General features: G+C 38.4%; 1 protein-coding gene across 1 annotated transcript in view; it reads right to left on the bottom strand.

Annotated features, from left to right (window-relative positions):
* LOC124721175 (leucine-rich repeat-containing protein 40-like) overlaps nt 1-13,297 on the bottom strand; it is a 221,279-nt gene extending 207,982 nt beyond the window's left edge. Inside the window, exon 1 of the mRNA XM_047246009.1 lies at nt 12,996-13,297. Coding sequence (XP_047101965.1) covers nt 12,996-13,122 — 127 coding nt within the window. The 5' untranslated portion in view covers nt 13,123-13,297. The remainder of the gene's footprint in view (nt 1-12,995) is intronic.
* Between the last annotated feature and the right edge of the window lie 722 nt (nt 13,298-14,019).

The raw sequence follows: 14,019 nt of genomic DNA, 5'->3' as shown, positions 1-14,019 counted from the left end.
GTTATCAATATGCTTAATTTATTGAACAGGTTCCTACATGAAGTTCGAGGGTAGGCAATAGGTATTGTCATTACAGCATGTGTCTGTGCAATGAACACTTTGTACCAATGTGTGGAATTGTCCCATATAATTATTCTATATGATAATAATAAATGGAAGTATGCAAAGTAAACTACCTTTCTAATATTTTCATCACCAAGATTATAAATTACCCACAGATAAAATGTTGCTGAACTAGAGGATTTGAAAAGATCTATAATATGTGATTAGTGATTCAGATTATGATTAGTGTGCACAATGAGAGATTCTGAACAATCTGTTTTACACATTTGTTCTCCCCTGTGCTGTATTGATAATGATTATGACCTTTCTTACCATGTATGGAACTGAATTAACCATGTTTTTCTTTTCTTAGTTATGTGACAGGCCATCTACCAAGAACCAATCATTAACAGTTTTGACTATTTCACTTATTGTTCCTTTTGTTGTTACAGCTCTGTTGGGGGTTCTGCTTTATCAGGGTAAGGCAGAAGGTCATTCATATCCAACAAAAACTTAAGTGGTCCTAGAATTGAACCCTGTGGAAAGCCAGAAGTAACTTATCACCACTGGCAAGAAGAGTAATCATGAGACGCTGCAGGAGCTGTCTAACATGACCCTTTCCCTCCCATTACATACATATGAAATGAACTACAAACTTGTTGTACCATGAAAACTACAAACTTTTTTGAAATTTCTCACAATTCGAGATGGGAAAGAGCAATAAGAAACTTTTAATAGCCAAGATCAAATTCTATTTGTTCCTGACAAATGGTTTCAACTCTTAAGACTATTATCTTCTGACCTTAAAAAGCTTGTTGTTACATGTCCTGTTCCATTATGACTATCATATCTGCCATGCTGACATAGTGTGTAGTATGTAACGCATTCCACATGGGTTTGTAAAAAATAGGAACAAAACAGGTTTGTCACAAATTAAAACAATACAGTTAAAAAGCACCTAGTGTAACTAGGGGTGTTCACACATAACCTGCCACTGATGCTTCCAACTCTGTTCATTTTTACCACTTCATATTCACATTTTTAAATGATTGTGGTAACTGTAATATAGCCGTATTCAGTGAAATAATTTCAGCAAGAAAAAATGTAAGATTTCAGCCATTTTATTATCTTCTGTTTCACTCACTTCAAGGTCAACCAATTACTGAATACAGTTTGTGTTCTAATACTGTGTGCGGACTTTCCATTATGTAAGAAAACAGAAAAGGAATAAAGAAAAAAGTTCCTGATATATTTCTACATCTGCATCTAAACTCTACAGGACACCTTGCAGTGTGTGGCAATGGGTACATCAGGTAGCACTGTCTGTTTCCCCCCTTTCCTACTCCATTTGCAAATGAAATTAGGGAAGAATTATATCTGGTAAACCTCCTTATTAGGTGTAAATTCTTGGATTTTTTCATTGTGGTCGTTTCCAGAGAGGTGTGTGGGAGGAAGTATTAAATTGTCTGCTGCTTTCCAGAATGTACTCTCTTGGAATTTCAATAGAAAACGTCCTGTGATGCACAGTGGAACTCTTGTAGCATCTGCCACTGCACATTATTGAGCATCTCTGTAATGCTCTCATACTGACTATATGATCCAGTGACAAAACATGTCACTCTTTGTTTGATATTCTCTAGTTCTTCAATTAATCTAACATAGCAAGGGTCCCAGACCAATGAGCAACACTCAAGAAACAGCCGAACAAGTGTTTTGTAAGACATCTCTTTCGTGGAGGAGTTACACTTCCATAAGTTTCTCCCAATGAATCTCAAGCTGCTACCTGCTTTTCCCACAATTTCCACTTTAGGTCACCCTGGATGATTACCCCTAGTTATTTTGTGGTAGTTACTGTTTCCAGCAATTTGTTGCCAACAGTGTAGTAGTGGCCCTCTTCATCTATTTATGCACATTATGTTAGACATATTTATGATCAGGGTCAACTGCCAGCCCATGCACTGATCACTGATCCTCTGCAAGTCTTCCTGCAATTTACTACAGTCTTTTGGCACTGCTATCCTCTTATGGACAACTGCATCATTTGCGAACAGCCTTATGGTGCTTATGACATTATCAACTAATTCATTTATACATATTGTATACAGTAATGGTCTTACCACACTTCCTTGGGATATTCCTGAAATTAACTTTTATGTATGTCGATTCTGTTCTGTAGACAGCAATGAACTGAGTTCTTTCTGCAAGGAATTCCTGCAATCCAGTCACAAATCTGGTCTGATACTCAGTAACTAAAATTTCCTTCACTAAATGACAGTGCGGAACTGTATCAAATACTTTCCTGAAGTCAAGAAACACTGTGCCAACCTGGACACTGTGTCTACAATGCTCTGAATCTCAAGGACAAAAAGAACAAGCTTCATAAGATATCTCTTTGTGGAGTCCACACTGATTTTTATAGAGATCCTTGAAAAACATCATAATAAATTAGCATAGCATAGAAAAAGTTCCACAATTTTACAATCGACTGATGTCAGTGACATAGGCATCTGTCCTATGACCCATCTTGAAAACAGGAATGACCTGTGCTTTTTTGAGTCTCTAGGTACCCTTCATCACTCCAGCAATGAATTACTACTAGAAGAGGGGCAGGTCCTTCCACATAATCTCTGTAGAGTCTCACAGGTGTCTCATTGATCCAAACACCTTTGTGCTACTAAGCAATTTTAGTTGCTTTGATTTGATTTGATTTTTTATTGGTCCAGTTTTATCATATAGCACAAATTGTACAATTGATATTGGACAGGTCAAAGATAAGTTACAATAATACATAGTATTAGCAATTAAAATTAGGTACCTACTACAATTAATTTTGTTACTTATTCAGAAATTCTCTGACAGAATAGAAACTTCTGTGATCACATATCTCAAAAAATGGCCTTTCAGTGTTCATGTTGTTGTGTCAGCAGATCAGCCAACACAACGCACACTAATTGAGAGAGGAGGCCGAAATGCACGCGTCAACTCACGCAGGCTGGCTTGAGGTCTGAAACAGGATACGTAATGAATGCTATAAAGAAAAGTACGTAGCTGCTGGAATACTTAACTTTAATCCATCATTTGTATACAGCGTTCTTGATGATACAAGTGAGACTCTCTCTAGAAATGGTTAATGGCGCCTTGCTAGGTCGTAGCCATTGACTTAGCTGAAGGCTATTCTAACTATCTCTCGGCAAATGAGAGAAAGGCTTCGTCAGTGTAGTCGCTAGCAAAGTCGTCCGTACAACTGGGGCGAGTGCTAGTAAGTCTCTCTAGACCTGCCGTGTGGTGGCGCTCGACCTGCAATTACTGACAGTGGCGACACGCGGGTCCGTCGTATACTAGCGGACCGCAGCCGATTTAAAAGCTACCACCTAGCAAGTGTGGTGTCTGGCGGTGACACCACACATGTGATGATTGAAATGAGAAACTGTTTTATGATCTTTCACACGGAAATGGTTTTGTGAAGACCAAATACAGTATTTCTGCATTGTCCCTGTCTTCCACTGTTTTGGTGCCAGCATGATCACTAAGTGTCTGAATAGAGGATATCAATCTGCTAGCTAACTTTACATAAGACCATGACTTCTTGGGGTTTTTAGGCAGATCAGTTCGCAAAATTTTACACGAGTATGCTGAAAAGTAGTACCTCTAAATTTTTTACGTGAAAGCTTTATTTAACATTCCACATCTTTATTCTTGATGTCTACTTATTTCTTTCTGAATGCAGTCACCTTGGCAACTAACACATTTCTCCCAATGAGAGACCAGTTCAATGATACTGTCACAGTAGAACGGATGATTTTTTTTGATGGAGCCAAAACCTCACCTCTGCTTCCAGTGCTTCATCACTAACAAAGTGAAGTCCTCAAAGGTGTTCTTTAACTCTGTTTGGCGTGCGCGCGCGCGCGCACACACACACAGTACTAAAAAAAAAAACCTTACCTAAAACTTGAAAACCCAGTAACCACTAAGCATTTTTCTCAGTGCGCCTATCTGAATATTGTAGACGGAGTATCGATAGCCACAACAAATGAGACAATTCATGCTGGCTCAGACTTCTTATCAGCAAGACAGCATCTCATATCTGTTGTTATGGCACATGAGAATACTAAGATGGCTAGTACCCTCATTTATGTTTTGTCATGAGATTTGCAAACCTACACATGATCTGGCCTCCACCATCCACAAAGACAGTCTCACCAGACAAGGTGTATCAGGCAAAATAACAGCTTTGGATAGACCAAGTAATTTTCAAGGCACGTGGAGATAAAACCTATCACATTGGCATTTCCTTACCATAACAACCCAATCAGCAGCCTGAGGCCTGTGGACTACAATCATCAAAGATCACAACTGTTTTGAATAATGTCTTACAAATCTACAAGTAGGAAGTACAGTGTCCACCAGTATTTAAAATGAAACTAACCTAAAGTCACTAAAGTATAGCCAAAGTTATGCATGGTGTGCACTAAACTTGAATGATGGACAAAATTTGATCACTTAATCATAAGCTCTGGCTTATTAAAGGAGCGACTAGATGACAAACAGGTGAAGTAATTAAAAATGTAGACTATCACACATAATGAACACCAGTTAAAAAGTGTGACCAGAGCCCTACATACTGAACACTGCTCTCCCAATAGAATGAAATGCTCATATGGCATTTATTGGCCGGGATATCCCCTTTCGGGGTTCAGCTGCCTAGTGCAAGTCTTTTTTAGTTAAAAATGGCATAGTGTTAATATAAAATGTGTAAAAGGTGATGTGTCAGAAGTAACACATAGCAATGGATATTCTCACAAGAGCTGAAGGTCAAAAATTAGCTAGCAATGATGAGTACGCAGCTGAGTTTGTGTTATCTTATCCCATTCTGGCAGGTTAAAGATCTGAACTGCATTACTATATAGTTTCACTAGACAAAACTTATTGTAGAAATTACGCCTGTTATGTGTGAAGCTGCTCCATAAATTATTTTTCATTGCTTGTATTTCGCTTCAATTTTCCAACAACCTTTTTATCCAAAATTTTTCCTCTAACTATGACGTGTATATCACAGGTACCGGGAAATGGTCTGTGGTCAAAATCAATTGTACAATAAAAAAGGAAAATTGTGCAGCAGCTGTTACAAATGTCACTTCTACAATTTATGAAAGCTGTGGAACACAATCAACAAAAACTATTTAGAAAGTTTGTCAAGTTTACTTTGACAGGCCCACATAACCCATCAATAAATGATATTATGACTTTGCAAGTAACAGCTGCTTGCAATGGGGAGCACAGGTCCCTTCAGACCACAGATGACAGTTTCATAAGCTCTTGATTCCATGCTGCCCAAAGCTAGCAGAAAAACATTCCTTCTCCTCGCACTGCTGGGAGAGAGGGATGCCAAAAGCAGCCTGGAACATTTTGTATGCTGCAATGCTGCACACATGTAATGAATAACTCAAACAACTAGAGGAACTGCAGCATATAAGAATTTTTTGAAGATCGCAAATTATTCTGTGCTGCACTGCTTGGGAATGTATGCAGCAAATTTATGAAGAACTAAAATATAAAGTACTGTAGAAAATGCCCCCTGCCCTCGCCACATACATCTCTCAAAAAATCCACTTCGAGTATACAAACTGAATTATATCACTTACATAAATTAAAGTCAATTTCAGTGTATATTACACAGACTTATGCAAATGATATATATCGAAATGTTTACTTCCCACTGCTTTAAATTACATATGCTATTGCAGTTCTAAGCAAACAGGCAACAGATGTGAAACTCACACATATAGCCTATGATATTGGTTTGAAATTATAAAAGGAGTAAAAACATGATCGGTTAGGTTTTATAATGTTAAGTGAGGTTTTTGGGGGGAGAGTTTCACATTGGCACCATTATTTTAATTTGCCTGTTGGGTGTTGTAAAACAATTTTGTCGTAAACAGTCACATTCAGCAGACAAAGCAAATTTTAGTTTGCACTTGACAAACTTAAAACATCATTATTGGTGGAACTGATGTTCCAAGCACAAGTTATGGGTGTTCGTTCCAGCTTCCATTAGGGAAGTCTGCATCCTCCACCATTTTAGCCACAGCAGTAAATGTTTCAAATGTTTCAAATGATTGCAGTTTAATAGGCTCATGGACTTTTCTCACTTAAGGATAATGGATCCTCATTGTGACCTGAACTTCTCACAACTCCAAACTGTGTAATTCCCAGAGCATTTTTCAGAGAATGATAATGATGAACTTAGAATTCTTGTCACAAGTTGTCTGACCATAGCAACTTAAGAAAATGTGTCCATGTAGTGCAGACTGACCTAAAGTGGAATGACCATACAGAACTACTTCCAGGAAAAGCAAATGACAGACTGGTAGTCACTGGAGGAAAAAATCATACGAAAATTTAAAATACGTAGGAATAAATAAATTTAAAATAAGAAAATTTAATTCACCCGCAAAAGAAGTGGCTCATGAATCACTAGCCCAACTAATTCTTCAGTACTGGTCATCAGTTTGAAAACATTACCAAATAGGACAAATAGGTGAGATCCACAGAAGAGCAGTGAATTTAATTGCAAGTTTGTTTATTAAATATGAGAGCACTACAGGGATGCTCATTATAGACAAGACCTTTTCGAGGACCTCTCTGTTACAGTTCACAGAGTACTTAATTTGAGAGTTAGCCACCAATGACCTTTTAGTTAGTTGGGTGGTGTTGGTCCCAGTAGGTACACCTACCCTGATCGAAGTATTTTTGGTTTGCGACATAATAACCTTTGAATCTTTGAGTTTCCACATAAGGCTACGTAAATACAAACTGACTATGGCAAATACCTGCATAACTTATCAAGCCTAATATTACTAAGGTGCCCCAGATACTGCACATTAATAGCTGTTAAATCTCGACAGCTATCAACACGAGCACACATTGAGGTTCAGCTTGTGTAAATTTGTTGAGGTCTATACCATCTGCTATATGAGCAATTCAGACAATTTCCCACCACCACACCGAACAGCGGTTGCTGCAGCATACCTACGCCAACAAAGGACTGGCAAAAGAGGCAAGTTCCCTTCTCAAAAACCACAGATTTCCCAAACTCATACCCAACTAAGACTGGCAAAATTTCTCGTGATGCTCGCAGTTTGATGCAACTCAGGTGTCACATGCTGTTTGCTGAATGCTAAAGAAACAGTGAGGATCCCTCCCCTTCCTCTTATGGCAGTGGCAAACCTTACAGTTTGTCAAAGAATAATCAGAAAGGGACTGCAGTATGAGAAGTTAAAATGAGACATTTAGTGCTGGCTTACTAGCACTGACACAGTAGCATACACAAGTGGTTCTACAGGTACTTGTTACAAGTCTAACATTCTTGAGCTGCACATCATACATGGCCTCTAAACGTAGTGGCTGCACAGGTCTGTGCGAATAATATCCAGAGACATCCTTTTATCATTCTTGCACATGCATTGTACATTCAAAGACTCTTAATGAAATATGCCTGAGTGTGGTTTAGCAGGCATATCATTAATTTTGAGGCACTACAACATCACTGATTCCTTTTGAATAAAGACTTATTACATGTAATCTGTAAAAATAATTAGTGAGACCTGTACACTTTACACAGATCAGCTTTCTAACAGAAAGTTCAAAATCAATTACGTCACAACTTCAGCTTGTATATCAATCTGTATATGAAGATAATACATTGTCTTTCTAATGTTATCCTGAAATGTGTCTTCTCCTGAGCTTGGTCCATGAGAAATATATAAGTGATGAAACCAACCACAGAAAATTACAAGAACAGTTACAAAAAAAAGCATGAAAATGTAAAATTGTTTTGCAACACTATACATACAGTCAGTACCTGTATATGCAATGTATTCAGCTTAGGTCTACATCTCTCTTAAATACAAACAAATGTGAGGTGTCAATGTCTAATGCTTTTGATGACTCACCATTAATATTAATAGTATATTATCTACAATGTTAACACATACAGGCAACAAACAGAATACTACCATGATAAAGAGTAAATATAGCATTAATTCAAGAAGTTCCACACACATGCATATAACTTGGTGACCAAATTTATGAAAAGATGGAACTGTTGGCTAAACTTTGTGAAAAATTTTAATTCTGGTAACCCTGTTGTAATCTGTGCTGGGTCTCAAGATGTCCCTAAGGATCAGCCAGAAAACATTCTTACTACTGTTCAGAAAATATTCCAAAAACTATTTCACAAATGTGATCATCATACAACAGCCCCAAAGACATTATCTGAACTCCAGGCCTTGTATAAGAAACTAATTGAAATAACACATGTAAAAATTAACAATCTATAGCACGAGATGTAAGAATACTCATGTTTTAGATACTAGTGCTTTAGACAGATCCACACATACAAATTGTGGGTTTCACTTAGGAAAACTATGATGGAAAGTCTTACATCTAGAGAAATACGTAATATTTAGTCAATAACTATAAAAAAAAATCAGCAAACACTCCTGACAGATGGCTTATAAACTACACTACGAATTGTAACACCCAAACAGGCATGTCTTTTTCAGAGAATCATCTTCCACCACAGGTAATGAGATAATGTTTTAAAATTAGCATATCATAATGTCAAGTCACTACCAAACAAACTTTAGGAATTCAAGTGTTCTCCTTACCAGTGACTGGAGAGATGTTTCAGTTTTATGCTTGTGTGGAGATTGGATGTGTAATGACTATCTACAAAACTTAAAAACTGATACCCTTAAGCTTCCAGAGAGTTATTTCTTAACATGGAAGAATTTGTACACACGTCAAACAAAATACAGATAATAAGAAATTAGACTCTGCTTGTAAATTAGCAAACGACAAGATATTTGAGGTAACAGCCACAAAATTAACTGTAGTGGAGGTAGTAATTTTGTGTATTTACAAATCACCAGTCAAAAATATTAATGCTTTTTTTTTTATTATCTTGATCTTGCCTCAAGAAATATGAAAGTTATGAAAGAACTGTAGTACTGTGTGGTGATTTTAATATAATTTTGCACGTAGTAGCACAGAAAGAACTTTCTTAATGTCATTAAAAGTCATAACATGCTAGTAACCATAAACTCTTCAACCCACGTCACAAAAACTAGTGCCACACTACTTGACATTGTCTGTGTCAATGTGGATAGGTAGTCAGCACAGATGTTTAATACAGGATATAATCATCTGACACAGCTATGTATAGTGTTCCTTGGCTACACTTCGCTGGATCTATTTTTATATAAGAGGAACTTCAGCAAGTGAAATATAGAACACTAGCAAACCTGACAATGCTTCACAACTGCTAAATATGTCTAAGAATTGGACATAATCCTGAACTCCTGTTCCCCTTTCCCCATCTCCTACTCTTAGCCCCCCCCCTTCCCCCTCTCTCTGAGCATCTGCCTCTCCTCCCCCCCCCCCCCTTTCTGTCATCTTACCCCTCTCACTGATCTTCAGCCTTGTTTATTGTTATTGGAAATTAAACTTAGATTGGGAACTGAAGTCACTTAAAATTAATGGGTAAACTGGTTGGGATCATTGGTATACAGGGTATGAGAGACACCTTTCCAGCTTCTGGATCTAGGAGGATAGTAGCTTGAATGACAGTACTTCAAACAACTTCCTGGCAGATTAAAACTGTGTGCCCGACCGAGACTCGAACTCGGGACCTTTGCCTTTCGCTGGCAAGTGCTCTACCATCTGAGCTACCGAAGCACGACTCACGCCCGGTCCTCACAGCCAGTACCTCGTCTCCTACCTTCCAAACTTTACAGAAGCTCTCCGGCGAACCTTGCAGAACTAGCACTCCTGAAAGAAAGGATACTGCGGAGACATGGCTTAGCCACAGCCTGGGGGATGTTTCCAGAATGAGATTTTCACTCTGCAGCGGAGTGTGCGCTGATATGAAACTTCCTGGCAGATTAAAACTGTGTGCCCGACCGAGTATCGAACTCGGGACCTTTGCCTTTCGCGGGCAAGTGCTCTGCCATCTGAGCTATTTCATAACAAAATTCAGGAATAATTTTAAAGTCTTCCCTAAAAATAAATTCAAATGTAAAAATACAAACAAACCAAAGAATTCATTTACAGCAGGAATCAGTTTCCTGTAACAGAAAGAGAGCTATATTTAAACTTTCAAAAGCAAGCCATGCTCCAGAGTTTCTAAATTATTACAAAAGTATAAATTTGTTCTTAATTAGGTCATAAAAGGGGCAAAATTAAGAGAAAATGACCAATATATCAGGGAATCATCAAATAAGACCAAGACACTATGAGAAACTGTACAAAAACTTATTGGGAAGAAGGAAACTCATAGCAATATTTCTCTGTTCCGTGATGGGGGCCTTGAGATTGACCCAAAATTTGATGCAGATCTTTCCAACCAGTGCTTTGCTACAAGTGCAAAGGATTTAGAGACTAGAAAAATTGGAAAATTAGATGTTAAATACACCCAGGAACCTGCAAATCCTGAAGTCAACAAAAACAGCATGTCACTCTGTCCTGTTTGTCGAAGGAAGACTGGGCTTAATGTCTGTCACATCAAGGTCATTAGCGACAGAAAACAATCTCGGACTGTGTCAAGGGTGGGGAAGGAAATCAATCATGCTCTTTCAAACAAACCATCCCAGCAGTCACCTGCAGCGATTTAGGGAAATCACAGAAAATGCAAATCTGGATGGCCAGATGGGGGTTTGAACAGTCATCCTCCCAAATGTGAGTCCAGTGGGCAAACCACTGCACCACCTTCATAGGTCTGTTTGTCAAGATGAGCTACTAAAAAGCATAGGAAATACGGAAGCGTCCGATCCCACCCATCTGCTTTGACCCATGACGTCACAAATATGGCGGAAACAAAAACAAACACACTTTCCAAAAGAAGCCTAATGACACTAACGGGACAAGTGCTGGAAATGGGGTGTTTTGGGTGGGGGGGCAAACTAAATATAAACAAATTTAGACGCCTTGCGTAGCTACAACATGTAAGTGAAGACAGCCATGCATGAATACCCACCCACCTCCCCAGGGGTCGTAACCCCTGCAACCCATAGAAGATAAAGATGCTTCAGTAGCTGATTAGTGTTTTTTGTCTTTTTAAAAAAAAATCTCACGGGATAGAACGAACAGATCAGAAAGATAAGTATAATAAACTAAAACAGAAATTCGAGGAAACATAATTAAAATAAGTAATAAGTGTTTTTAAATTAAAAAAAAAAAATCTCACGAGATAGAACGAACAGATCAGAAAAGCAAATAAAATAAGATAAAACAGAACTGGAGACAGCCACACTCAAACCAAACTCCGCGCCTTCATGACGTCACACACGACAACACCCCTACGTCACGGGTCAAAGCCGACGCGTGGGATCGGGCGCTTCTGTCGACCCAAAGCATACAGTACTCTCATTAAAAAAAAGTCTTTCAGAAGGTGTTGATGAGATCCTTTATTACATAATGATGTCAGCAAACTTTATTCTCACACCCTTATTAGACATATAATATTCTCAATGTCAGAGGGCATTTTCTCTGACTGTCTAAAAACTGTTAAAGTAATATAGTACCATTATACAACAAATACATACAACACATTCCAAAATCTCGAGTATTTTCTTAGACTTGACAAAGATATTTTATGTTATAGATCATTCAGTTCTCTTAAAAAAACTTGTCTGTTATGCTGCGCAAGGTTTGCCAAATGAGTACCTGAAATCTTACTTAAGTAATCAATCTCACATCACAGAGGTCAAATGGAATCACAGTAGCACTACGCGGAACTGCCTTTCAGAAACATCCTTATTGTCACATGGTGTACCATAGTGCTCTCTTAAGACTGTTTCTTTTCTAGTGTATAGTAATGATCTGCTCTTATGCGTAAAGAATGTAGAAACTGCCTTATTGGCAGATTATACCAGTGTGCTTATTGAAACAAAAAACCGAGAAGATCTAACCACTTCCGCAGATATCATCATAATTGAAGTTTAGCAGTGGCTCCATAGAAACAGGCTAATCTAAAACCAACAAATAACTGTTAATACATTTTCACTTATGATATGGTTTTATCTTTCTGGGTAACTCTACTTGTGCCATAACAACATTCGGGAAGCAAAACAGAACTGTCAGAACAATAATAAAACCAAACAATAGCAGTTTAATACATTTTCACTTATGATATGGTTTTATCTTTCTGGGTAACTCTACTTGTGCCATAACAACATTCGGGAAGCAAAACAGAACTGTCAGAACAATAATAAAACCAAACAATAGCAGTTCGAGAACGCCTTTTGAGTCTTCCTCTTCCCCATATTTTCATTTTAGAAATTGTGCTATTTGTAAAGAAAAGTATGGTGATGAGGGATAACGGCTTTAACCCAAACACTACTGTGCACGAGTACCATACTGTGTCACCGAAAAATTCATGTAAACAGTTCCAGCACAACTCTGTGTCAAAACTGTGTTTACCATCCAGGTCTGGTATTCTACAATACACTACCAGTAATTATCATGAGCACCGATCAATTAAATGCATTCAAAAAAAGACAGTCAAATCCTTTATATTAAAGAACTATTTTGTAATGTGCCTGACCATCTGGTAAATAAATTTGGAAATTTATGGTAAGGACTATGGGACCAAACTGCTGTGGTCATCCGTCCCTAGGCTTAAGCACATCTTAATCTAACACACATACCCATACCCGAGGGAGGACTCGAACCTCAGACGGGTGGGGCGAGGAGGGGGGGGGGGAGGGGGGGAGGGGGGAGAGGCGCGAACCGCGACAAGACGCCTCAGACCACACGACTTCACCGCGCGGCTACAGTAAATAAACTAGAATAATTGTCTAATGTTGGTATACTATAAAATATTGACCAACATCTGTTATACACTGGATGCGTAAAAAAATATACTGTAAACACATAAATAATAAAGAGCTTACCAAATGCCAAACCATGCTTCGATAAATCCAACTCTCCAGTTCTTCTGGTTTCCTTGATCAAATCTGTTGTTAATACTTTATCACACTCTTCCTTCCCCTGCCTTGAAAATAGTGCAGAATGTCGCATTTTCAGTTATCACGTTTGTACGTATCGGCTCGGATATTACTTCCCCTGCACACAGTTACCCACAACGAAGCTTATTACATCATACTTTCTAATAAATCCAAAACACGATAATAGCGCTTAACAGGTCAACCACTTGTTTTGACAACTATGACTTCAGTTCTGGTTCTGATCAATACTTCACAGATTTCGATGTAACATGGCACTTTCGACCTTCGATCTATGGTCGATAGTGGCCAGCGATTCCAATATCAGCGCTATGCATATTGTTGGAATCCTTATTACCTTTATTATTACCTTTATTACCAATTCTATATCATTCACCAGCCTTGACTGGAAAGACAGTCTCAGGCTTACAATAACATATAACATACAAAATGAATGCAATATTGCAGTTTGATCTATCATACTAAAGTGGATACCGTACAACAAAGTAATAAGACAGCCAATACTAGACATATTGCTGTTACTGTTGCTAAGTCAACACCCTTCACTGGTCGTGGGAGGTCATATTGCTTCTCAATTTACCGACTGTATATTAAAACCATGTGTCGCAGTTATGACTCTCTTGTCTCTTGCAAAAGGATCCTTGGTTGGTTGATTTGGGGGAGGGGAAGGGGCCAAATAGTCAAGTCATATTAGGAAAGAATGGGGAAGGAAGTCGCCCATGCTCCATCAAAGGAACCATCCCAACATTTACCTGAAACAACTATGGAAAATCATGGAAAACCTAAACCAGGATGATCGCTCGCTGGTTTGAACCGTCGCCCTCCCGAATGCGAGTCCAGTATGATAACCATTGCCACATCGCTCCGTCAGAAGGATCCTTCAGTTTCTTTTGTGTAGACAAGAGAGCTGAAAAACTGTTGGATAATATTGTCCCATCAGAAGGATCCGTGA

This window comes from Schistocerca piceifrons, chromosome X (genome assembly GCF_021461385.2).
Source record: "Schistocerca piceifrons isolate TAMUIC-IGC-003096 chromosome X, iqSchPice1.1, whole genome shotgun sequence".
In the NCBI taxonomy this organism is placed as follows: Eukaryota; Metazoa; Arthropoda; class Insecta; order Orthoptera; family Acrididae; genus Schistocerca; species Schistocerca piceifrons.
This window is presented reverse-complemented; position numbering and strand designations above follow the sequence as displayed.